The sequence below is a fragment of the Hippopotamus amphibius genome, chromosome 10 (genome assembly GCF_030028045.1).
Source record: "Hippopotamus amphibius kiboko isolate mHipAmp2 chromosome 10, mHipAmp2.hap2, whole genome shotgun sequence".
NCBI lineage: Eukaryota > Metazoa > Chordata > Mammalia > Artiodactyla > Hippopotamidae > Hippopotamus > Hippopotamus amphibius.
This window is the reverse complement of record NC_080195.1, coordinates 69,922,894-69,949,851: the sequence shown is the minus strand read 5'-3', so window position 1 is coordinate 69,949,851 and position 26,958 is coordinate 69,922,894. Positions and strand designations below refer to the sequence as shown.

At 38.9% G+C, this 26,958-nt stretch overlaps 1 protein-coding gene across 4 annotated transcripts in view; it reads left to right on the top strand.

Moving 5' to 3' along the window:
- Nucleotides 1–26,958, top strand: part of CMSS1 (cms1 ribosomal small subunit homolog) — a 352,758-nt gene that overhangs the window by 312,344 nt on the left and 13,456 nt on the right. For 3 of the 4 annotated variants that reach the window (XM_057696278.1, XM_057696282.1, XM_057696281.1), the window contains 3 exons: nt 9,936–10,024; nt 21,640–21,711; nt 23,522–23,651. In XM_057696278.1, the coding sequence (XP_057552261.1) occupies nt 9,936–10,024; nt 21,640–21,711; nt 23,522–23,651 (291 nt within the window). The remainder of the gene's footprint in view (nt 1–9,935; nt 10,025–21,639; nt 21,712–23,521; nt 23,652–26,958) is intronic. The other variant, XM_057696280.1, reaches the window with a different exon arrangement.

Here is a 26,958-nt window from a genome sequence, read left to right as displayed (position 1 = left end):
CAGAATGATAAAAAAACTTCTGATGGCAAGAACTAACTCACGGGGGACTTATATTCAGAAATACTTGTTTTGTCAAATCTTTTGGAGTGAGGGAGAGGACATCTTAAGGAGCCTGAGAAATGGAAAAGGTAGATCATGCCCAGTTTCTTGCTACATATGAGAATAAAAAAGCAAAAAGCAAAAGATGGTACCTAGGAAAAATGAAACAGAATCAGAAAGGCGTACGCCATGCTAATATAAAGCCTGATGACCCACCACAAGGCTACAGAAGACTTTTGAGTGGTCCGGTGTCCCTGTACCCAGAGCAGGAACGGTGTGGCCAGAAAAGGTCAGGAAACTAAAGGTTGCGCCTGCCCAGGCTTCTCTGAACAGCCCTCTCAATACAACCAGGTGCCCTGGATTGGACACAATAGACCTGGCCTTGGGTTTGCTGTTCCTCCTGCTGCTGGTCACTTAATACTTCATTTGCACACTACATCCTGTTTTCTTTTTCTCAGCATTTTCTTTTCTCAGTGAAATTTGCAACTATTTGCTAGATTATAGCCCTAAAATCATCTTTTTTCTACTTTTAGAAGATCTTACAGAGGGCGAAGCTTGTGCTGAATTTTGGAGGATGGGACTAAGATTTTGATAGAAAAGTGGAGATGACAAAGATAAAGGGAGAGTAGGTATTCTAAACAGTAAGGGTAAATGAGAGGTACACTTACAGTTGTATGATTCTTTTCTGGCATTGTCTAATGGAGTGTAAGCCCTTATTTTTCAGTCATGGCATACCGGTAGTAATTATTTTGAAAAGAGTGCAGAAGCAATAAAGGATGGAGCTTCCTTCACTGCATGACCACTGTTAGTATAAGTGGAGTCAGAATTGAGAGCCCTTTTCTTTCATTGGCTACACTTCTTTCTGTTTCCCCCCTCCCCTCCCCTGCTCTCTCCTCCTGTGCTCTCCCGTCCTCCTGTCCTGTGTTGTTTTGCTGGCATGGCCTTAGGGCCTTCACTGAGTTCACTTTTCACAGGATCCTGTTCTTTGGATGTGGGAATTGTGTTCTTTCTCAGTGATGCTGGTGGGAGTCCCTTAATGAGCTGGGAACATGGTTCTTGAAGAGTAGTTCCCAGCCTTGCTTCTCCTGACCAAATAAAACATTCTGGTTCCTAGGGATGAGTAATTTTAGCAAAACACTTTAGACGGTTGAAGTACAGCTGTGTCTCCAACATTAGTTTTCAGTGTGTATAGTTAGATTTCCCAAAGAACAGCTGACCGCCTCTGGAAATATAGAATACCCCTCTCCAAATAAGTGAAAGTGAACTAAGTTAAACAAGATGGATTTTTTTAAAACTGGGTCACTATATAATGATAAAATGAAAAGTCAACCAACAGGAAGTTGTAACAGTTGTAACTTGCATGCACCTAACATACCTATGAAATGTGTAAACAAAAACTGATAGAATTACTAGAAAACATGGAGAAATTCAAATGAGTGAAAGGTGTTAATATACATGTCAATAATTGATAGATAAAACATAAAAACGCATAAACATAGCAGATTTGAAAAACATAATTAAGTTTATCTGTAATCATGTATAGAACTGTGCACCTAACAATTAGATATTGCATATTCTAGTCAAAAAAAAATTGTTTTCTAATTGATTATGTATGGGGACAGATGGTTACTAGACTTATCATGATGATGATTTTGTAATGTGTGTAAATGTCGAAGTACTAGGTAGTACACCTGAAATTAACATGATATTGCATGTCAACTATTTTCAGTAAAAATAAATACATACATACATATATGCATACATAGTTATGTACTAGGTCAGGAGCTGGCACACTATGACCCATGAACAAAATCCAGCCAAGATGTGTTTCTATAGATAAAGTTTATCAGAACACAGCCACACCCAGTCATTCACATATTGTCTAGGGCTGCTTTTCCACAACAGCAGAATCCAGTAATTACTGACAGAGACCATATTGCTCTGCAAACCCTACACTTATTTACTATGTGGCTGTAAAAACCTAAAAAGTGTACTGATCCCTGTGCTAGAAAATAAAGCAAGTCTTAACAAATATTAAAGAATTGGTATGCAAGCCATTGTTCTAACCGCAATATACCAAACAGGTAACTTTAAAAAATCTGCTTGGAGGAGAAGAAATGCTTGAAGAAGGAAAAGAAAAGGCTGGCTGCAGTTGCCTTGGCATCGTCAGAAAACAGCAGTAGTACCCCGGAGGAGTGTGAGGAGACACGTGAAAGACCCTAAAAGAAGAAAAAGCAAAAGCCCCAGGAGGCTCCTCAGGAGAATGGAATGGAAGATCCATCTGTCTCCTCCAAACCCAAAAAAAAGAAATCTTTTTCCAAGGAGGAGCTGGTTAGTCGTGACCTTGAAGAGACAGCTGGCAGTGGACGTCTTCCCAAGAGGAAGAAATCTTTTCCTAAAGAGGAGCCAGTTAGTGACCCTGAAGAGTCAGGAAACAAGAGGGTTCCCAAGAAAAAGAAAATTATCTTCCAAGGAAGAGCCCCTCAGCAGTGGACCTGAAGAGGCTGCTGCCGGCAAAAGCAGTGGCTCCAAGAAAAAGAAAAAGCTCCAGAAGCTCTCCCAGGAAAATTAGAATGGACAGTTCCCTACTGGGGCATAACTTGCAGAGATATTTCCCAGCCCATCCCCCATAGCCCAATTTAAAAAAAAAAATCTGTTTGGAAATTTAACAGTACGCTTCTAAATAACTCAGAAATCAAAGAAAAGTCATTATAGAGTCCTTAAAAATACTTAGAATTAAATGGTAATGAAAATACTATAATTTTAAAATATATGGTATTCAGGTTAAGTTATAAAGTGTTAAGAAAATATATATCCCAGGCTTCCCTGTTGGCGCAGTGGTTAAGAATCCACCTGCCAATGCAGGGGACACCGGTTCGAGCCCTGGTCCAGGAAGATCCCACATGCCTCCGAGCAACTAAGCCCTTGCGCCTTAACGACTGAGCCTGTGCTCTAGAGCTCCCAAGCCACAACTACTGGAGCCCGTGCTCCACAACAAGAGAAGCCACCACAATGTGAAGCCCGCACACCACAGCAAAGAGTAGCCCCCGCTCTTCGCAACTAGAGAAAGCCCATGCGCAGCAACGAAGACCCAACACCACCAATAAATTAATTAATTAACTAATTAATTAATTAAATATATATATATATCCTTAATGCTTACATCACAAAGAGAAAAACTTAGTGGGCTAAATATCCAACTACAAAAATTAAGAACTCAATAGAGTATACCTAAAGAAAGTAAAGAATGTTAATTAGTGTGCTAGAAATCAGAGAAGCAATAGAAAGCATCTATAATACACAACCTAGTTGTTGTTATTATTTTAAAGAAAGACCTTTCCAAGATACAAGGAAAAAAAGGGTGCAAATAAAAAATGGGAAGCAAAGAAAAAGACATAGCTACATATAATGATCACACCTCTCCAATAAATTTGAAAAGTTAAATAGCCAATTACCTAGAAAAATAATATCTACCAAAACTGAGTTTAAAATAAATAGGAAAACCTAAATAATCATATAACTGTTCAAAATTGAAGCATTTGTTAAAACCTACCCACAAAACAATACTACACTGCCTTTACTAACATATTTTACCAACTATCAAGAAACAGATCATCTTAACTATACATATACAGCTATCTCAGAGGACAGAAAATAAGGAGACATTTCCCAACTCTTTTATGAAGCTAATATAACCTCAGTACCTAAACCAAACAAGGACAATACTAGAAAAGAAAGCTGTGTAAATAAATATCTAAATGAAATGGTAACCAAAATAAAAACCAACATTATTAAAAAAAGAAATACATCATGACCAATAGAGATTTAACCTAGGAATAGCAAGAATGGTTTAACATTAGACAGCCTACTTTTACAGTTTGCCACATTAACAGATTATAGGAGAAACCCATATAATCATCTCAGTAAATGCAGAAACAAAAGGCATTGCATTAAATTTAACAACTATTTATGATTTTAAAATAAAACAATAAACCTCTTAGCAAACAGAATAGAAGGAAACATCATTTGGCTATAAGCAGCATCTTCTCAGGCAAGGGTAGTGTGGGGGTTAAGATTGTGGACTCTGACGTTAAAATATTTGGGATTCAAATCCCAGCTCTGCCTGTTAGTTGTGTGACATTGGGCAAGTGTTACAAATTGTTTGATGAAAGTTAGCTTCTATCATTTTTTAAAGTCAGGCTTATTGAAGTATAATTTATATAGTATATAATTTACATAGTAAAATTAACTCCTTTTTGTGTATGGGTCTATGAATATTTACTAATGCATACAGTTGTGTAGCCACTACCATAGTTAAGATATAGAACATTTCCAACAACCCCTGGAAGTTTCCCATCTCCAGTCCCCAGTAACTACTGATCTGTGTTTTTTATCCCTATAGTTTTGCCTTCTCCAGTTTCTTAAGTAAATGGAATCACGTACCATACAGCCTCTTGATTCTGGCTTCTTTTGCTTAGCATGGTGCTTTTGAAACACCAGGTTGTGTGTTTCAGTAGTTCATTCTGTTGAGAAACTATGAGAACTATAGGAGAGTTAAGCAGGTCTATAGCCAGGGCAGATCTAGGTTTTTGTGAGGCCTAAAGCTTTCGCAGTTTGGGGGGCCCTCTCTTTAAAAAAGAATACAAAATTACCAATACAAAATTAGGTGTGAAAGAAATTGTTGTAAATAAGAAATCACAACAGGACTGTTATAAACACAGGAATTCTGAAAAGTGTTATTTTACTCCTCCCCATCAGATAAGAAAAAAATGGGTTTTTTAAACTGTAGAATGTAGCATCTACTCTATTCCTACAGGACAGACTTTCCATTTTGAATAGACAAAATGGAAATCTAATTTTCTGCTTACAGTTTTACATTTTTGATGACTGGAAGAATTTTCCATTGACTAGTTTCTGGTTTCATTCATCCCAAACCTGCTTTCTCCTCCACTTCCCACGTAGTTGTAAGGAAAGGGGGGCTACAGTCATGTTTGTGTCACAATCCACAACCTGTAGCCCTGCACACTTTGTGTCAGATGTCTGGTGAGTTGGCACAGGATAGTAGGAATATTCCTGGAAGTATTTCTATACTAGGACAGCTAGCAATAATTTAACTATAGGCTTTATGATTATGAACTTTATAATATCATTAAACTCAAACTCAATGTCTGTCCAACCATCTCCTTCTAACCACTCACTAGGGAATAGGGACAGAGGTGAATTATGAGTGGAAATAGACAGTGGTCTATTGTATTGATTTTAATCACCATATGTCATTCTTCTGCAAATTTTTTAAGAAAAATTAACTGTATGATTCATTGCCAGTATTCTCCCTAGGGCCTAGAAGAAGTTCATGCAAGCAACTATGCAGAAGCTTAAGGAAATTGCTGAGAAATTGGATTTCTGATACTTTTCATAAAGAGGACAAAGGCAGGGATTGAAGGAAAGAGAAGATATGTGCAACTTTTAATTTTAGCTTTTTGCTCTTTTTGCCTGGGGTTGAAAAAGAACAGTGTACTTGACTCCACTTCTGGAAGAATTCAACCAACCCCATCTGATGGTATCTTTTTTTTTTTTTTTAAGTAGATCCTCGGGGAGTTGAAAACAAGGTGGCACTGTTTAGTGACTCCACTCCACGGGCTGAATCAGCCACTGAGACTGAGTGGCACAGGCCTAGCTTAACTTCCTCCAATGCCAGCAGTTCTAGAGGACTCTAGATGCTGGAGCCAGGATGGCTAGGTTGGGTCCCCGTACTGTTGTTTGTTTGTTTTTATATATAAACTTAATGTATGTATTTATTTATTTATTTTATTGGCTGTGTTGGGTCTGTTGCTGCACACAGGCTTTCTCTAGTTGCGGCGAGTCGGGGCTACTCTTCATTGTGGTGTGCAGGCTTCCCATTGCGGTTGCCTCTCTTGTTGCAGAGCACGGGCTCTAGGTGCGTGGGCTTCAGTAGTTGCGGCACATGGGCTCAATAGTTGTGGCTCATGGGCCCTAGAGCACAGGCTCAATAGTTGTGGCGCATGGGCTTAGCTGCTTCGCGACATGTGGTATCTTCCTGGGGCAGGGATCGAACCCATGTCCCCTGCATTGGCAGGCAGATTCTTACCCACTGTGCCACCTAGGAAGTCCCTTTAGTACTGCTTTAATGGAAATCACAGAACTAGCATCCTCACTTCAGAAAAGCAGTTTTCTTTTTTGGAACCAAAAAACATCACAGGCTAAAGAAACAACTAATTTATTCAACCTTTGTCTAATATTAATATCAGATATAATACAATACTATACAATGTAATTAATATCTGATATTAATATAATTAATCTTATATTAATTAATAGAGTATAATATATTAATATAACTCCTGCTTTTTTATCAATATTTACATGTTATATTTCATCCATCATTTTCCTTTTAGCTATATTGTTATATTTGAGTTGTTTCTTGTAAACAGCATATAGTTAGGTCATGTTTTTTAATCCACTGTGTCAGTCTCTAAGTTGGTGTGTTTAGATTATTTACATTAATGTAATTGTTAATATGTTGGGATTCAAATATGCCATTTTATTGTGTCTTTTCTGTTTATTTGCTGTTTCTTGTTTATCTTTCCTGCCTTCCTGTGGGTTACTTGAACATTTTTAGAATTCTGTTTTGATTTGTCTTAGTATTTTTGAGTATATCTCCTTGTATAGTTTTTTTAGTGGTTGCTAAAACACTAGTGTGGGTGTTGACCTTATTAAACTGGGCAGTAGGCAAAGTCCTAATTCTCTACTAGGCTTCTTCTGACCCTAGTGGGAAAGGAGAGGTGCCCTTCATTACTACCAGGAGGAGGTGGAAGTCCAGGCTCACAGTGTATTCTCCATTGATACTGCACTGGCGGTAAAGGTAGAGAACAAGGTTTGTTACCACCCTTCAAGGATGAAAATCTTTTCAGGGGTTCAGTCCCTACTCGATCACCTCTGACACCACCATCCTGATGGAAGGTGCAGGAGGAGCTGGGGTGCCTCATTACAGCCTGACAAAGGTGGAAGTCTGGGTTCCCCACTCAGCCTTTGCTGGTGTAGGCAGCAAAGGAAACAGCTTTCCTGTTGTGTTTGGCTGGAGTCAAGTATTTACTGTCTAGAGGTTTTCAGTCTTGCTAGGCTGTCCTTTTCCTGGTCATCATGTTAAATAGAGGAGACGTTTGTTGGGGCTTTTTTGTCTGCTCTCACTGGCATTTCCAAGTGACTAGCTTCTTTAGCTCCAAGTCTGAGATAATGAGGCAAAAAGAAAACCCACGGAGCACACCACTGTGTTGTTCCTTGGGCCCCCATCACGTCTGACTTCTCACCACCTTTCAGAGATTTCCTGTGTTTGTTTTGTATATAATGGTCAGGATTTTTAGCTGTACTTAGCAGGAGGAATAGGGGAAAATATGACTACTACTACTCTCTTCCCAGAAGCAGTTCTATAAATACTTTTTAAAGCCAACTTAATCACTCATTTAAAAAGCCCATTTAATCCTCTGCCTGCTACTGCTTCATTGGGTAGAGTCCTTATTTTCATGCTGTACTGTTAAAAGTAGGGGTATTAATCAAGGTTCTTCAGAAGAACAGAAGCAACAGGAGAATAGATATCTATCTGTCTATCTATATTTATCCCCTCCCCTTCTGTATGTGTATATGTATGTGTGTGTGTGTATAAAGGAATTGGCTCATGCAGTTACGGAGACAGTCAAGTCCCAAGATCTGCAGGGTGGATTGACAGGCTGGAGAACCAGGAGAGTGAATTGTTTAGTTCCAGTCCTAGTCAGACAGCTTGAGAACCAGGAGAGCTGATGGTGTAGTGCCAGCTTGAAGGCTGGCAGCCTCCAGATCCAGGAAGAGCCAGTGTTTCAATTCACGTCCAAAGGCAGAAAAAATTATCTTACTCAGGGGAGGTCATGCTTTTAGTTCTATTCCAGCCGTATCTGACTGGATGAGTCCCACCCACATCAGGGAGGGCAATCTCCTTTCTTCAGTCTACCCATTCAAATGTAAATCTCAACCAAAAACACCTACACACAGGCATCCAGAATAATGTTGTACCAAATATCTGGGCACCCTGTGGCCCAATCAAGTTGACACATAAAATTAACCATCACAGAATGTAAAGATTTAAAAGCTCAGGACTACCAAACTAGTTAATTTGTACCTAAATATGAATTCTGACCAACATTACTCACAAATTCACATTTTGGGCTTTGAGATATACAGAAAAACTCAAAGGGAGTGAGTAAAGCCTTTCAAAGATTCAAAAATGTGTTCAAAGAGAACAGCCACTAAAATCTGGAAGACAGTATGGCATTATGGGAAATAAGAAACTTATGGTTGCCGTGTTTCTTTAAAAGAGCTTTTTAACAGAAAAATTATTAAAACTTTTATTTTTTCTGATTCTTAGAGTAAGAATTTACTTTTTTTCCAGTGTTGAAAGATTTTATAAATTCAAAATAAGAGTTTCTCATTATCTATAATCCTTTTGTCACACTCTCTTAACATTACTCCTGGGACCAGCACACAAGTGTCAAGAGCTGGCTAGTTCTCAGTGCAAGCCATGTCGCTTGTGAGGACTCAAATAGGATTCCCAGGTGTGTGACCTAGGGCAAATTACTTCGTCCCTGTAAGTTGTAACTTTCTTATATGAAAATGGGGAGTTTAATATCTGTAAAATCAAGATTTCCCTGGTGGCATAGTGATGAAGAATCTGCTGGTCAATGCAGAGGACACAGGTTCAATCCCTGGCCTGGGAGGATCCCACATGCCTCAGAGCAATTAAGCCCATGCGCCGCAACTACTGAGCCTGCGCTCTAGAGCCCACTAGCCACAACTACGGAAGCCCGTGCACCTAAAGCTCATGCTCCACAACAAGAGAGGCCACCGCACTGAAAAGCCCGAGCACCACAACGAAGAGTAGCCCCTGTTCGCCACAACTAGGGAAAGCCCGCGTGCAGCAATGAAGTAAACACAACCAATAAGTAAATAAATAAATTTATTTTTTTAAAAATCTGTAAAAATCAGTGTGTGTTCCACTATTAAACATTCTCAAATTTAACCATCTAAATAATCTTCATTTCTGCAGTCTTACAAATAACACTGCCACCTTGGTTCTTAAATCTCTATCTTCATTTTTGATCATTTTCTTAAATTCAGCTTCTTAGAGGTGAAATTAATGAGTCAAGGGATAGAAGCTTCTAAAAAGGTGGTACCAAGATTACGCTAGCAATGGGAGAAAGAGAGAGGTGCTTTTCTTTTTCTTTTTTTTAAAGAACTTTTATTGAGATACAGTTAACAGACAATAAACTGCATATATTTAGAGTGTACAATTTGGTATCCCAATCTCCCAATTCAATCCCCCACAACCCTCCCCACTTTCCCCACTTGGTGTCCATATGTTTGTTCTCTACATCTGTGTCTCTATTTCTGCCTTGCAAACTAGTTGATTTGTACCATTTTTCTATATTCCACATATATGTGTTAATATACAATATTTGTTTTTCTCTTTCTGACTCACTTCACTCTGTATGACAGTCTCTAGGTCCATCCATGTTTGTACAGATGTCCCAGTTTCATTGCTTTTTACAGCTGAGTAATATTCCATTGTATATATATACCACATCTTTATCCATTCATCTGTTGATGGATATTTAGGTTGCTTCCATGTCCTGGCTATTGTAAATAGTGCTACAGTGAACATTGGAGTGCATGTGTCTTTTCGAATTATGATGTTCTCTGGGTATATGCCCAGCAGTGGGATTGCTGGGTCATATGGTAGTTCTATTTTTAGTTTTGCAAGGAACCTCCATACTGTTCTCCATAGTGGCTGTATCAATTTACATTCCCAGAGAGAGGCACTTTTCTAATTTTTAAACTTTGTTTCCTAGAAGCCTCAGATGGTGAAGGAGGAGGAGACACAGAAATGACGCAGCAGGAGACAGCTCCAGTACCTGCCCTGTCAAAGAAAACCAAACAGGTGACAGTCACTGTGGGAGAGTCACAACTGTTGGCTCTGAAATCAGCCTCTTCTAACCCCTCTACAGCATTCCCTGTGCTCCATTACCAGTTATTAGTGGGATTTAAGGGAAGCCTTTACCTTTTCTGCCTTTGAAAGAGCCATGCTTCATTAATTACAAACAGCAAGGTCTATTTTTCCCCCTACTTTTTTTTTTTACAATATAAATGTATTTTCCAATAATGATATCTTAGATTCTCGTATTACATTTTTACCAAAGACCCAGTCTTATTCCTTTGGGTATAGTTCCTAGGAGAAGACAGGTAGCATAAAGATGTGCAAGATGACCCCCCACACCGATGCACAGATTACAGTGCCAGGCCGTGCTGTGAGCAGGCTCCCAGGGCCACATGTCTACCTAGCATCATGTCTGTTGTGTGAATTCTTGTTGGGGAGTTGCTTCCTTCATATTATCACAAGTGGCCATTTGATAAACTTTGCTCCCTGGACTTATGACCTTTTATTGCCTTTTTAATCTTCTTACTGGCCACTCACATCCATTTGCACCTTTTTCACATTATGTGTGCCTCAAACCTAATTGGTAACCTTGTGTGATTTTTTAAAGGACTACCTACTGTCAGTCCAAAGTTACCATCTTCTTCATAGTAACGATTTGTGGTCTTATTCTTATTGTAGATGACCCTAAACTCTTTCCACTAGAGGGTGACTCTACCCAAAGATTGTGACCAGACTCAGGATAATTGTGAGAAGCCGTTTAGCATTGTGGTTACCTACAAGCTGTGATTCCTTGGGCAATTTAAACTCTCTGTGCCCCAGTCTCCGTATTGGTAAAATGGTGACAATACATGTCTTTTCTTCACAGGGTTACAGTAGGGATTAAATTATTAACACTTGTTAAGCTCTTTGAACAGTGGTTGGCAAAGACTAAGCACTGAAGTGATAATTATAGTAAAATATACTTCAAGTCTTTTACCTGCTATTTTTTCTTTGTGAGGTGGGGAATGCGGAAAGATATGTGTATTTAATGTATAATCAGTCTTGGTTTTCTCTCCAGCCATTAAATATTTAACTCAATTTTAGTTTTAACTATTCTTTCTAAGACCTACAGGTTAACATCTTTAGCTTTTCAATTTATTTCACCAGCATGGGGTTTGATTTAATCTTAACTTACTCCATTAACCACACCATAGTCATGCCTTCTTTGACTTCTGCCTCTAATCAGTGCCTACCTACAGAACTTGTTTCCAAATATTCTCTATACCCCCATTGGCTTTCTTTTTTCTTACTTTCTCTCTTGATTTTCTTTTTGATTGTTCCTCACTTTTTCTGGACTCTTTGGTGAAAGAATAAATTTGCATTAATAAATTCACCCAAGCCTGCATCTTTACTGTCTTCTTAATGGCGGAGCATTCGCTGTGCTGAATTTCCGCCTATTTTTTACCTCCTTCCTCATTGAGTCTTCTTTTCCCACAACCAGCAAGTTAGATAGATGGCAGGGAACCACAGGAAGAAAAGAGAAAGATCAAGGAAGAAAAAGTTAAATACATCCTTCATTTCCATGAGCATGCACCTACCTTTCAGCAACCCCAGTTTCGACAGTAGTAGAGACCATTTATTGAGCACTCGCCACAGGCACTGTGTAAGGCACCATGACTCACAGTCATCACAGCTGCCCCGTTTTACAAAGAACCTGAAGCTCAGAGAGGTGGGTACCGGGAGTCTTGACCCACTTGACTGCCTTTAAGCCACACCCTGAGGATGGCACTGCTTCCATTTCCCTTTCCACCTGTCCTTCCTCATTCAACTTGGGAAAATGGGATTTACCATGTCATCAAATAGTTTGTTGGTCAAATGCCACCGCTATTTTCTGCTAAGAAAAAAAAAATCACAAAAGGTTAAGATTTTGCTGCTCATTTTAACCACCTTCATCTTGCTCTGATTTCTTTCACTAACAAATTGCTTTAAAGAATCAAAGTCCTGGGAATTCCCTGGCTGTCCAGGGGTTAGGGCTCCACCTTTCCAATGCAGGGCACACGGGTTCGATCCCTGGCTAGGGAACTAAGATCCTGCATGCTGTGTGGCCAATAAATAAATAAATAAATACAAATTAAAAAAAAAAAAATCAAAGTCCTAGGTAGACACAGTGCCCTAATCACTCTCTCCAAGCCTATCTTCATTGCCCTGGCCAGAGACTTCACACCGGAATCTCCTTGTGCCCCTTCGCCTTGTTTGAGTGTTATCCATGTACCTCCCTGGTCTCCCCACCGGGCTGTACCGCTCTGTGCATCTTCACTGCACCTGGCACAGAACCGTCCCCAAACTGGCACTCATTTGTGAAAAGGAGGAATGGATGGTATCCCAGCTTTCTTACCACTCTTCCCATCTCAACCCTTCACATCCCAGCTGTGAGCCATCAGTCCCTGGCACTGCTGCCGGCAGAGGCCTCTTGGAGCCCTGTGACCATTGTCCCTCCTTCAGCTCCTTGAAGGGTCCCCCACCTTGACATTAGAGCTGGGAGTCTCTCCCCCTCCAGCCCTAATACCACACAGTCCTTTGGGCTCCTCTGTGGCCTCCCCGTTCTGTCTCCCACTGCTCTTCTCCCTTGGAACTCATCACCCCAGAGACTGCCTCTTTGTCAGGCCGACTGTCCTTTCTTGAGTCCTTTTCTAGTTGTTTATGCACATAGAGGTTGCGTCTCCAACTAGTCCATAAGCACCTCTAGGGCCAGGGTTCTTTTGTGTTCACTGTGGTACCTAGCACAGCCATAGGCACATCATTCATTTGGCACGTGTGACCAAATATTTGTTTTTTAATAGTAATTATATTTTTTTCTGGATCAAAAAAAAAGAAAAAGAAATTATTTTTTACTATATTTAAGTTTTGAGTTTTTTTCAGATTTGCTCAGTTGTTTGCTGTTTTTTGTTGGTTTGTTTTGTTTTTTAATGCTTGCATAGGAACTGCCTGGCATTATGCTGCTAGCAGTAATATGCATATCACCAGGTGAGAGTGTCTGTCCAGTTAGATGGTGTTCCCTTTGCCATAGCTGGGCCTCACATTTTTACTACTGAGTCCACACCTCCCATCTGTCCAGTGTTTCCAGCAGCAGATTTATAACTTTATAAAAGTTTTTTACCCTTGCAACTACATCATCTCTAGCAACCATTTCACATCTAAATAATCATCCTTGGCCTCTTTAATAGTCTGAGTATAAAGATTTGCCAGCAGTTCCTTTTTTTTTTTTTTTTTTCCAAATACTGCTTCCAAAATAAATGATGAATTCCCCTACTCCTAGAGATTGCATCACTCCCTTCCCTCCTCAACATCAGTCATTTCAGAGCCAGCCCTAGTGACTTTGTAATTATGGTTCCCAGAATATAATCCCTTATGAGGGATTTCGTGACTTTTCATTGATGCCTCCATGATGTCAGTAGCCTTTTAATGGTTCCATGAGCCATCGTCTCCCCCCTCAGAGACCACACTGGATTTCTTTTTTCTTAAGCTAGCCTTTTGTTTATCTCCTTGGATCATAAAAGAATCTTCAGCAAGAGTACTTATCCCTTTCCCTCCTTGCTTACCTCTCTCACTACTGTATTTTCTTACTGATTCTTTTTTTTATATAAATTTATTTATTTTATTTATTTATTGGCTGCGTTGGGTCTTCATTGCTGCACATGGGCTTTCTCTAGTTACTGAGAGTGGGGGCTACTCTTCATTGTGGTGCGCAGGCTCCTCATTGTAGTGGCTTCTCTTGTTGTGGAGCATGGGCCCTAGGTGCGTGGGCTTCAATAGTTGTGGCACATGGGCTCACTAGTTGTGGCGCACGGGCTTAGTTGCTCCGTGGCATGTGGAATCTTCCCAGGGCAGGGCTCGAACCCGTGTCCCCTGCATTGTCAGGCGGATTCTTTACCACTGTGCCACCTAGGAAGTCCTCTTACTAATTCTTTATTTTCACATTGATCATTTAATATCTCTCCTACTCTTTATCTTCAAGATTATTCTTGATTAAGAGAAAAGAGGACTGTGTCCTGTTCACTCTCTGATTTACCTTCTTCCTTTCCTGCTAGTGTCTCAATTCTGTTTTCCTTTATGCAATAAAAATCTATTGTTTGACTTCCTAGGTGGCACAGTGGTTAAGAATCCACCTGCCGATGTAGGGGATTCGATCCCTGCTCCAGGAAGACCCCACATGCCGCAGAGCAACTGTGAAGAGTAGCTCCCACGCGCCACAACTAGAGAAAGCCTGCGCACAGCAATGAAGACCCAACGCAGCTAATTAATTAATTAATTAATTTTAAAAAATCTATTGTTGCATAACAAATTACCCCCAAAGTTAGTAACTTAAAACGGAAAAACGGAAAAGATTCCTATCTCAGCTTCTGTTACTTCATAGGCATAGCTAAATTCATCCTCTGGCTCTACATCTCTCATCAGTTGTCAGTCCAGTTGTAAGCTGGGCGTTAGGGGCTCCACTGTGAGGAATGCTCCTCGAAGCTCATTCCGGTGGCTGTTATCAGGCCTCAGTCTCTCATCGTGTGAGCCTCTCACAGGGCTGCCTCACAACATTGCCCCTGGCTTCCTTCAGGCCACGTGACCCAAGAGGGAACAATCACGAGCACTCAGGACCAAACCCACAGTCTTTTTATACCCTAATCTCAGAACGGACATCACATCACTTCTGCCATATTCTGTTAGAAGCAGATCAGTAAATCCAGTCCACATCCAAGAGGAGAGGATGAACTCTGGAAGGTAGTGATCACTGGTAGCTATCCTAGAGTCTGGCTACCACCGTCTGCCCTCTGGCCCCCTCCCATATGCAGAATATGTTCACCCCTCCCAAGGCTTGCAAAAATCTCATGACATTACAGCATGAGTTTGGTGCCCAGAATTTCATTGTCTAGATCAGGTCCAGGTGTAGTCCAGGTTCCTTGGGTGTAGACCTTTAAGTATAGCTCTTTGAGTATATTTCTTCTCAACCTATGAAACTAAAGAAAAAAGTTATCTCATCCCTACGTACCCAACACCAAGTGGTGAGACAAGCATTGGATAACCTCTGTAGGCATTTCTATTCAAATAGGAGGAACAAAGAGTCATTGGTCCATAACATTCAGAAAGTGTTAGGAGTTTCTTAAGTCTTAAGGCCCAGGGTCTCATGGTTCTTGGCTCTGCTCTTTGTGTTCTTGTTCTGTCCTCTGAGTCATCCTCCCTTTTTCTTTAAATGAAAGGTACCATGTATTTGCAACTAAGCAGCCCTTTCAGCTTGCTTCTTGGCAATAGAATTCTGAGGGTTCATCTCTGACCCTCTCAGTTTCTGAATATATAAGTGCTTTAAGAATTGTGTGAGTCTCCTATGATTCTTCTGGGGATTTACTCTGTTAGGCAGAAGTCACACCCACAAATCTTTTCCAGATAAACCCTTCTGTACCTTGGGCCTCAGCTGAGACAGTTACAGGGAAAGACCCCTTAAAGCTTCCTAGACTCATGTTTGAGAGAATCTGTGAGGCACACCTTTAATTTCTTTAAAGACTACTGTTTTGTTTGTTTGTTTGTTTGTTTTTAATTTGGCTGCACCCTGGAGCTTGCAGGATCCTAGTTCCCCAAACAGGTATCAAACCTGGGCGCTCAGCAGTGAAAGCACAGAGTCCTAGCCACTGGGCCTCCAGGGAATTCCCTTTAAAGATCTCCATGTGACTGTGACTGTGTCCAAAATTTTTGAACAGTGTATTCAGACACTATCCATCTATCAATCACCTTATTTTTGACACATTTCAAAGTAACTTGCAAAATCAGTACACTCCCCTCAGATGCTTCAAGCATACATATTATTTTTAAAAGTTCAATATTTATTTTAAAGTTCTTTTTCTTTTAAGGTAAAGTTAACATACAATAAAATACACAAATGTCAAATGTACCATTCGATGAGTTTTGACAAATTCATAGAATTCTGTAACATGGACCCCTACAGGGTAAAGAACATTACCATCACCCCAGAATCCTTTCATGCCATCTCCCTGTTAATCACATTTCAAACTCCTTGCCCCTGAGGCAACCACTGTTCTGATGTTTTTTCCCCAGAAATTAGTTTTCCCTTTTCTAGGATTTCATGCAAATGAAACCGTACAGGGTATTTTCAAGGCTTCTTTTATTCAGCACAATATTATTTAGATTCATCCATGTTGATGATAGTGGTTATTTTGTTTTTGTTTTTTGTTTTGTTTTGCTGAGTATATTAGTCTGCTAGGGCTGCCGTAAGAAAGTAGCACAGACTGGGTGGTGTAAACAACAGAAATTTATTTCTCACGGTTCTAAGATCAAGGTGTTGGCATGTTTCTCCTGATGCTTTTCTCCTTGGCTTGTAGGTGGCTGCCTTCTCACTGTGTCCTCATATGATCTTTCTCTGTGTATGCATGTTCCTAGTGTCTCTTCCTCCTCGTATAAGAACACTAGTCCTATTGGATTAGGACCCCATCCTTATGACCTCATTTAACCTTAATTACCTCTTTAAAGGCCCGATCTCCAAATATAGTCACATTGGGGGTTAGGGCTTTAGCATATGAATTACAGGGAACACAATTCAGTCCATAACACTAAGTAATATTCAATTATATGAATATATCACAGTTTATCCATTCTTCTATTGATGGATACCTGTGGCTATTTTCTGTTAGGGCCTATAATGAATAAATTTACAATCAACATTCATGTACAAGTCTTTCTGTTAACATATATTCTTATTTCTCTTGAGTAAACACAAAGGAATAGAATTGCTGAATCATAGTTTTATAAAAACTGCTAGACTCTTTTCAAAAATGATTGTACCATTTTTCCACTCCCACTATCAGCTTGCTTTGTATTTTTGTCAACTTTTGGAGTTATCAGTCTTTTAATTTTAGACATTTTGGTGAGTGTGTATTGAATAACTTTTGACCAAACCCAAAAGCCATTTCTAAGTTGTTTTTATTTTTACAATAAACATGCTTGTTTTTGTTATAAAATGACAATTTAAATATTTTTATTTTTACCAAAGTAATAATCAAACACTATTAAAGATTTTTAGTGGAAAAACAGCAGTCCCCTTCCCTACTCTTATCTAGGTCTTTCCGCAGAGGCACCACCCTCAGTCTTCAGCTGTTTTTCTTATTTGCTACCTTATATTTTATACTACAGTTTCTTGATTTACCAATGTCTGACATTATCTTCGTGAGGTAGCATATGAGGACATAGTTCTCTCACTTATGCTCTATTCCCTCTCCAACTGCTGCCTCCTCTGCCAACATAATAATACATTTTGGTTAAAACAGCTGTCACTCTTTCATTATTATGACCATGGACACATTGTTCAATGCTGAGAAAAAGAGAAGCTATAATCATGCCTCCTTTCTTATACAAACTTTATTTTCATGGCATTAATAATTACCTCATTTCTTCATTTGCCTAGCTTGCTGTGTTCCTATTGTTAATTGCTCCCATGTGTTCTGACATCTCTTCCATATGCCCATGAATAATATTTTCCATATGCTCAAGTAGATTAGTTATTGTTCTTTCCTACAGACTTTTATTATTTATTATTTTATTATTTATCTCCACACTTTTATTCCACTCTGAATTGGTTATTCTCTAGGTCTGCTGAACAATTGAGACGTCTCTTTACTGACCCTTCAGTAGTCTCCCGGATTGGTCTCCCTATTTGCTGAATCCTATATCATCCTCTTTCTTGATTTAGCCCTTTATTGTGCTGGAATAGAGCCTTGAGTATCTGTGGGTAGGAAGTAAATTTTTTGAGACCTTAAGTATCTGAGAATGTTTACTGAAATCTGAAATTTTTCATCTTAACTTGATTTTTTCTGGGTATAAAAATCTAATTTGCAAATAAATTTTCCCTATAATTTTGAAGGCTTTGTTCCACTGAGTTCTAGCATCCATTATTGCTTTTGCAAGGTCTGCCACCATTCTTTTCTTTGACCTTTTGTATTTTGTATGTTACCGTTTTTATTTTCAGAAGTTTTTAGAATCTTTTGTTTGTCCAGGATGTTCTGAAATTTCACAGTGATTTTCCTTAGTGTGATTATTTTTCTTATCCATTGTACTGTATACTTAATGGGTTTTCAGTTTGGAGTTTCATGTTCTAGAAAGTTACCTTCAGTTCTGGAAAGTTTTTTGCGTGTATATATATTTTATCACTTCTTTACCACTGTTTTATATGACTTATTTTCTGTAATTTCTTTTATTGTCATGTTGACTCTCGGGTTGATTCTCTAATTTTCTTACCATTTTTTTCTTATCGTTTTTCATTTTCTTGGGAGATTTTTTCTACTTTATCTTCAAGCTTTCCTCCTACATTATGATTCCAGCTTTCTTATTTGTTTTAATGTTTAAATATTTTCTTAATTTTTTTCCTTTTCTATAGCATCCTGTTCTTGTTTCATGGCTGAAAATTCTTCCCTTATCTTTATGAGAATATTAATTGCAATTGTTTTGAAGTACAGTCTCTGTTTCCTCGGGGTTCTTTTTTCTTTTTGTTGTGTATTTGCTCTCATGTTGGAGACTTTCCTTAGACGTCTGATGAACCTTAGCTGTGTATTCATATTAAAGAGAGACACACTAAAAAGCTGATGGAAAACCATTGTGCATACGTGGGGCTTGTTAATTAGGGGACCTCTTGGTAGGGTGATGTGATATCAAAGCTGGACTTTTACTATGGAACCCCCAAATGTCACTCTCTATGGCATTTCTCTTAGGCCATTTTATTTCTCCAGAGAACAGTTCAGTAGTGTCCTGCCTACACTATATAAGCCTGGCTTGAGACATCCTGAAACAAAGACAGGAAAAGGAAATGAACCTTCACCTCTACCCTGTCTCCCTTGTGCTAGGCTTCTTGGTCTTATTCTCTCCAGAGCATAAATCTCCAGTCTTCTGTCAGGAAGAGCAAGATGAGAGGAATCAGTAATAGGATAGTTGCTTGGCTGTCTGGGCAGAAGATATAGCCAGGTGGGAGTAGGAAGGTGGCTAATCATTTTAAACATAAACTTTCAACCAGTCTCTTTCTTTCAAGCCCTTTCCCCTCTGTAGTATCTTGTGCCACCCACTGCTGAACCTTTTCAGAGTCGGTGGGTGAAACAGACACACTTGTTAGCATTCACCTGTCTAGAAACCCAGGTGCTAGATGTCTCTCTCCCTCTGCTAAATAGCTTCCATCCTGTTTCAGCCCTTTCTATTTTCCAAAAAGTTGCTGAAATCTCTCCACTACTGTTGTCCCCTCTCCTGGCTTCTTGGTCCTTATAGACATATCTTTTCAGTTTCCTTTATTTTCATTTTAGTAGTGTTTTGAAAATCATTTGCCAAGGATAAAACCAGACGACTCATTCTTTAAAAGATATAATTTTTGACATTTTAACATGCCCCAATTAATTGCTTCACTGAAAGCTTAATACGTTTTTTTGGTATATTTTTGGGCACGTGTGAGTCTTCTAAATCTTTAACTTCATACTTAGGGTACATGTTTAAAAATCACTGCATAAAGAAATATTACTTATTTGCCAAAGTCAGATACTGTTGGAATCGGTTTCTAGAAATGGTTAGTTGGCCTACCCTGGGTCTTCCTTATCTTCTTACCTAGTCTCTCTGAGGGTAACATCAGCATTGTAAGGCAGCTGGCAAAGTTTAGGAATTTCCAGTACTATGGGATTTGTATTTCTTCCTAAAGTCATATCACGTCTATGGAAATTGACCCCATAAACTTGCTCCTCGTTAGCACCCAGCTGCAACCAGCTAAAGTGACTGCTCCCAAAAAACAAGTATCATACTGCATTTCCTTTAAGATGATGTAAGAATTTGAACCCAGCATGTAAACCTGATACAGGACCTCGACAAAAGCAGTTGTCAAGCCCGTTTCTTTTTTTCTTTTACATGATTTAGAATTGTGTTTTTATTTTTTCTTCCAGAATTGGAGAGTCCATATCCTTATAACTGAGCTCATTTCCACATTTAATTTGTGTCATGTTTAATTGGCTTTGTAAACCTAGCATAAATTCAACCCTGCACATTGAACATACTCTTAGACGGTGCCCCCATTTGCTAAATAAGAAAATGAAACAGGTTCTACATTTGCTTTCCCCAAACCCTGATACTGGTGACAAGACACTGAAGTATGCCTTGAGGGATCTAGGGATCTACTAATTGTATCCAGGCCTTTACCATAGGAGCATGAGCTGATGTTGGCCTGATCTGTAATTGGACTCTATGACCCTATGGCAGCTTCTGTGACATATTAGTGGCCTTGGCCGTTTCTAATTGCCATCAAATTAGCATGTATCTGCATCCACAAGACAGCTTAACTTTCTAAATAAGAGAGGTCATAATATCTTTATTTTCTTTAGCTGTGATGCAGTTGTACTTTGCAGGTTTTTTGTTTTAACTGAGAAGCAGCTGAAATTTCAAGATTTCCATGTTACTTTAATCCTGAGCCTTTTGAATCTACTTATTTACAACTGAAACAGAGTCTAGAAACTGCTGGTCTTGGCCCTGTATCATGAAGAAATTATATAGCATTGTATCTCTCTGGCTTCAGGCCATAGGCATTCTTAACCTGCAGGCTATCTGCAAACTTTAATAGAAAGCTTCATCTGTAATCATTTTAAACAGAGCCAGAGAAGACAAGATTGCTTTAATTAGTAGTTTACCAGTTTACAGGCTTAAACTGAGTAATCTCTAGTTGGAATGGAAACTTAATCAAGAAAAAGTCAGAATAAGTTTTCACTTATATTTTATATCTTTCTTGGCAACTTGTTTGAAAATGTTGCATAAAAGATCCAATACAGGAAACATTTTATACAACCGCTTATGATTAATAAATATGGAATCTGAAGCATTCTATTTTATAAATCAAGGTCTAAGTCCAAATATCCTGTTTTTCTACACTAAAAAAAAAAAACCCCTTAGGGTAAAAATAGCACTAAACTGTATAGGGTACTCCAAGGGTCAAGGCAACAGGCAAAATCAATTACTCAGGATGCCATCTATTGAGGCTTTTGTCAGACCATTAGGAGAAACATTCATTTTGTAGTTTCTATAGATAAGACATTTGGTGCAGCTTGTTTTATAAAAATATAAGTAAATATATCCTGCTTCAGATGTTCTATGCCTATTGAGAAGAGGAAAGGAATGGATAACAAAATAAGTCAGTGACTTGGAAATACAGACTCATACATTGCTAATTCATGGAAACACCAGTCATCCTAGTCAAAAACTTTTTTACTACATCTTAATTTTAATCACATCTCTTTCTGCCTGTATTTTACAAACCTGGCCACTGTCTTCCATCTTTATACCCTGTACCACCACCTCGAACACATATATACACTCACTCACACATTTTGACCTTTGTTCAAAGATTTTCCAGTCTTAAGTCATCTGCACTTTCTCACTTTTACAAGTTCTCTAAGCCCAGCCCCTGCATAATAGTCTTCAGTGGGTTTTCCAACATTTCTCAGTCCATATTAATCCAAGATACTCTGAAGAATACATGCATGACAGTAGGTATTGATACTTTGGGATTCATACCATTAGTTGACACCTCATCATGCTAAGATGAAAGTTTTCTCATTTATGTTTCTTTATAGCCTAAAGAATGTTTCTTGATACAACCAAAGGAAGCAAATGAAGATGCCACCAAGACCAGGAAAAGGAAAAAGGTAATATAAATAATTTTTTACAATGGTATGCACCCCACATGGTTTCCATCACATTGTTATATAGTGTACTTTGATGAGGCAATTATTGTAATCCCCACTTTAGAGTTACAAAGATTGTAAAATTCATTGAGGTTTGGTGACTTTCCTAAGGTCACTAGTAATAAGTGTTTCTGTTGGAGCTAAAAAATTCTTCTAATTCCTATTTCAGCTTTGTGGATTACCAAACATTTTTGTTACCCACCCTGTGTTTTCACTGTGGTTAGAAGTCAGACAGGGGTTTCTAATTCTAGAAGGGGCCCAGAGCTATCCTGCCCTCTGGCCTCTCTGGTTCTGTCCAAGAAAAGAAATCTACCAACCTTCTTTTCTTACCCGTTTCATTTTTTAAAGACCTTATGTCTTAGAATATTAATAAAAAGAAAATAATAAGCAGATGAAAGTAGTGCAAGTATAAGGCATTTCTGACTCTAATTTCAAACCATATTTAAAGCAAAAGGCTCCCCTTGCATTTTAAGACTTGCCTGTGAACATAGGGAAAACTCTGTTGCTCCTTTACAAACTTTCTTATGGCTCAGCCTGAAGAAAGTGTGGTTAGCTTTGACCTTCCACCACAGTTGTGAAAACAGCAGTGTAATTCTCTCCCTGCCAAGAAGGGTCTACTGCTGTAGTTAGCAGAGGAAATGTGATTAGGATTAGAGGAAAGAAGACGGACTCAAACCAATTACTTAACAGCAAGTTTTTAGAAAACTGAGAGTGTGTGTGCATATGTTTTCTTTGCCTGCAAATGGCCAAATAGGAAGGTGGGAGGTGCCAAATTGGCTGAGGTTTGGCAAGTCCTTAAAGAAATGACTTTAACTTCTCTTTGATAGTTTGCACACTAATGGCCTTCAAGAGTGTTAAGTTCTTGGGGCTCAAGGTCAGAACTCCAGCAAGATAGTTTAACCTTGGCTGAGGTCATGCTAAAATGTGCCCACTGATGACATATTTTTTTCAAGTGAATTCATTTGACAGAACTTTGACTGTTCTTGGCAGTGGTATAAAAAGAAAGGTAGTATGGACATGGGGCGGGAGAGTGGTGGGGGAAAGCTAGGGTAGAAGTCAAGGAAGGGCTGTTTCTGGATTTTGGGTGAAATATTAGAAAGAAATAAGAGGGAAAGTTTAAGATGAAAGTTAAATGAACAATTGTGTGATCCTAGTACATTGCAGGCATTCAGTAAATGCTACACAAATAAGTCCAAATCAAAATAGATGTTGTAAAGTATTTCCTGTTCTGCTTTCCATAGGGCCAATTCACGATCTCTCTCCCAAGACTTGAGAATTGAGGGTCTTAAGTGCCCCTGTTTAGTGTGCTCCTTTGCTGAGATTACTGCTGCAGCTTATACTTTAATCCCAGAAATCCAAACTGAAACTCAGTGCCTTAAGAACCAGGTTATGCAAGAAATTCTCAAAATTCTGCTCTCCCAGGAATACACATTTTCTGAGATTTAAAAAGGGTTTCCAGAAGCGACAAGATTTATTGGCTTTTAACAGAAAAGAGTACCCCATTATAGACTCCTGCAAAGTTTTTAGTTCTTCTAGAAGTCAGAGACCAGGAGTTACAAGAAGTCTTTCAGATCATCCATTCATTTTTCAAAGCAGTAGTTCTGTCTAAGAAGTATCTTTTAAGTTTTCTCAGGTGTATTTATTAGAATTCCTATTCACACTCAGCTATCACCAGCACCTATTTACAGTTTAAATGCCAGAGGAATCAACCTGTCCTAAGCCAAATGCCATTCTAAAATCTGTCTTCCTGTTTTTACTTCTTTGTCATCAGAAGAAAATTACTGATGTTCTTGCAAAATCAGAGCCAAAACCAGGGACACCTGAAGACCTACAGAAACTGATGAAGGACCATTACAGCAGCACTCACTCAGTGATTGAATTAGAAGAACTAACCCTACCAGGTACAACCAGGCTTCCTTGTTGTTCTTCTTTTAATTAATATATTTTCCACGTGCTAGTACTTCTTTCCTCAGCCTAATAGTTTAACTGTTGGAAGATTTCTTCTTTCGATGCTAAATGGTATTTGTTCAATCTAAGAGAAAGATTTGTAATTTTTTATGCAAAAGGGATTAGATGTACATGGCAGGGTGAAGATTCTTCAATGAATAAAAATCTTTAATGAGGATAGAAGTTAAATAAAAATAAAGGTAAAGCACACATTTAAAAATGTAGGTAATTTAGGACTTCCCTGCCGGCGCAGTGGTTAAGAATCCTCCTGCCACTGCAGGGGACACAGGTTTTTACCCTGGTCCGGGAATATCCTACATGCCACAGTGCAATTAAGCCTGTGTGCCACAACTACTGAGACTGTGCTCTGGAGCCCTGCCCTGCAACAAAAGAAGCCACTGCATTGAGAAGCCCGTGCACTACAATGAAGAGTAGCCCCGACTCACCACAACTAGAGAAAGCCCATGCACAGCAACGAAGACCCAGTGCAGCCAATAAATAAATAAATGTATAAAAATATATATAGGTAATTAATTTACTCATTCATTATAGATAAGAACTTTAGTTTTAATAGCATCTTAGTTTTGTTGTTGCCCTTATCATGGATATCTAGTCATGGTTTTGCTTTTAGGGTAGTGTTTTGGGTGCCAGCCAAGCCTTTTCCAGTAAACCATCTAAAACAAGGACAAAATTCTGCATTTTTAGCAAGGCTGACACCTCATTCCATGTGATTCTTAAGCCTACTATCACTTGAGATCTACTGCCTTAGAGTATTTATAGTTAAGTTAGAAGATATTGGAAAATTCTTTAAAAAACCAATTCTAATTTCAAAACAATGATATAGCCTGTTACTCTTTTGTATAGAGATTGAAGAAAAGATGTCATAAAATCAAACCACAAAAGGTTTGGGCACCACTGCTTCAGATGCGCTATCTGTAGACTACTAGAGATATCTAACACTGCTTTTGGAGAAAGTCAGGGGTCACTTGATTTCCTTTTTCCATTACAACTTTATGCTTTCTAGAGGTTTGAGAAGCTGAAAAACAGCTTGTACCCTGAATTTTTATAATTCTTTTATAAAAGGATGTGTGGTGCTTTTTTTTTTTTAAAGCATATTGGGTTGGAGACATCAGTACCCCTGTCTGTTCCTTTTCCAAAAAGAATACCCTAAGGAACTCATTTCCACATGAGCAAGTTCTGCAGTTTTCTACTTACTGAGATTAGAAAGCCCAACAACAGAGAACACTCTTCTCAGCACAGCAGTTCCTCGGGAGAAAAGCTAGGTTCTGGCTCTTCTGCCTCAGGAACTTCAAGGTTTAACTGAAGTTTGATTTTACTGTGACTCAGTGGTCAATTTTCCTTTCTAGTTCTTTGTTAGAGTTTACCTTCACCTGAAGAAGGACTTGTAAGATAATGGGACCACTGCTACTCTGTAACCTCATGGAACATCGTAATTTACTAGAATCGTAGAGAGTCAAAAGTCAGAAGAAACCTTTAAGGAGTCATTTGAGTTCCATAGTGAGTTTACATTATATTATATCACCATTAGAGTTCAGTAATATAGTTAGGCAAGAATGTGTGCTCATAGTTGGCATAGGGGAAAATGTTTAAAATATGTTAAAAAATACTGTTATAGCCAAAAAGGAACAGGTTTTCATTTTCAGTTAAGAAATTAGGCCGTTCTGAGCCACAGTGAACGAAGGCATCGTAGGAAAGTTTTAGAGAAAAGGCCCATCACTACTGTGTCAGGACCAAGGACACAGAGGAGGTTTTTGTTATTTGAGAAGAGGGACACACCATGGGTTATCTGGAACAGTCTCAGGAAGGGGCATAAATATAAGATGGATATAAGTAATAAAATATTGTTCCTATTTAGTTTGCTGAGAGTCTGACTTGGTTGTGGTTTGAAGTTGTTTGTGTCTGTAGGGCAGGAACATGTCTTTTCAATTAATACTGTGCACTGTACATTGTTAATGTCATACACATGGGAACTTAATTAGAGTTTTGAGGCAGGAATCGCTTAGAGCTAACTCAGCTGTCCTCCTGAGAACTGCAGTGTGGTTTAGATCAGTGCTAAATGCCTGTAAGCTAGCCACAACTGAATCACCCAGGCGCTTAAAAAGCAAATTCCCAGGCCCAGCCCCAAGGAATTTTGACTCACTAAGCAAAAGGGAGTCCATTCCAAGAATCTGTATCTTTTTTTAAGTTCTCCAGGTGAGTCTGATCATATCCAGGCTTGGGAGATTACAGTTTTAAAGACCACCAAAGGCTCTACAACAATATAGGGGCAATATCTTTGAAGTTAGTTACTCACATATTGTGAGTTATACAGGGTGAGTCAAAAATTATCCGCACTCTGGCTGTAGAATTTATTTTAATTAATTTTTAGAAAAGAGAAATATATCATTTTTTGACATAATCTCCTTACTTTTCAATACACTTTGTCCACCTGTCAACAAGCTTTCGTATTCCCTCATTAAAAAATGTTTTAGGCTGAGCTGCGAGCCGCTGAATGCACCTCTGTCTTCACTTTATTAGAAGTAAATCGGCTCCTTTTTGATGGCTAACACTTGTGCTACCTTCCTTGAACTTCTCTGTCCATTCACACACACTTCTGCACAACAAAACATTTTCTCCATACTGCGTACAAAGTCTTCGATAAATAACGGCATCAGGCACACTCTCAGACCACAAAAAACGAATCACTGCACGCTGCTCTTCTTTCATGCAGATCACACGTGGGGCATCCATTTTTGCTCGCACTGCAGTTACAAATGAACTGATGTAACATGTTCACACCTGCACAGCAGTGACTGGGGAGACAGTAGCCTTGAATGGAAAGTGCTGATAAGACAGCGCAGCCAACAAATGTTTTAATGTAACCGGAGTGCAGATAATTTTTGACTCACCCTCATATATGCTGGAGCACAAAGTAAGTTTTCTTTAATTTAGTAATAGTTTACTCCCTAACACTCTGCTGTGTTTATAGACAGACTTTTTCTCGCATAAAGATTTAGTATGCTAAACATGATGTTACTTTTTTATACATCTTATGTACAGAGTTAATAATACTACGTAATTGCTAGACCGTGAGCATCATTGGTTGAGCAAGGCCCCTATATTTTATTGTAGTTTGTTTCATTGTCTTTCATTGTGTTGCTGTGTTGTGTTAATGTTGTATTTTGATGCATTATTCCCGCTCTTCCCCATCCACACTCCAAACTCCTTTATCCATAGGCATAATGTGTTACTATACATTTT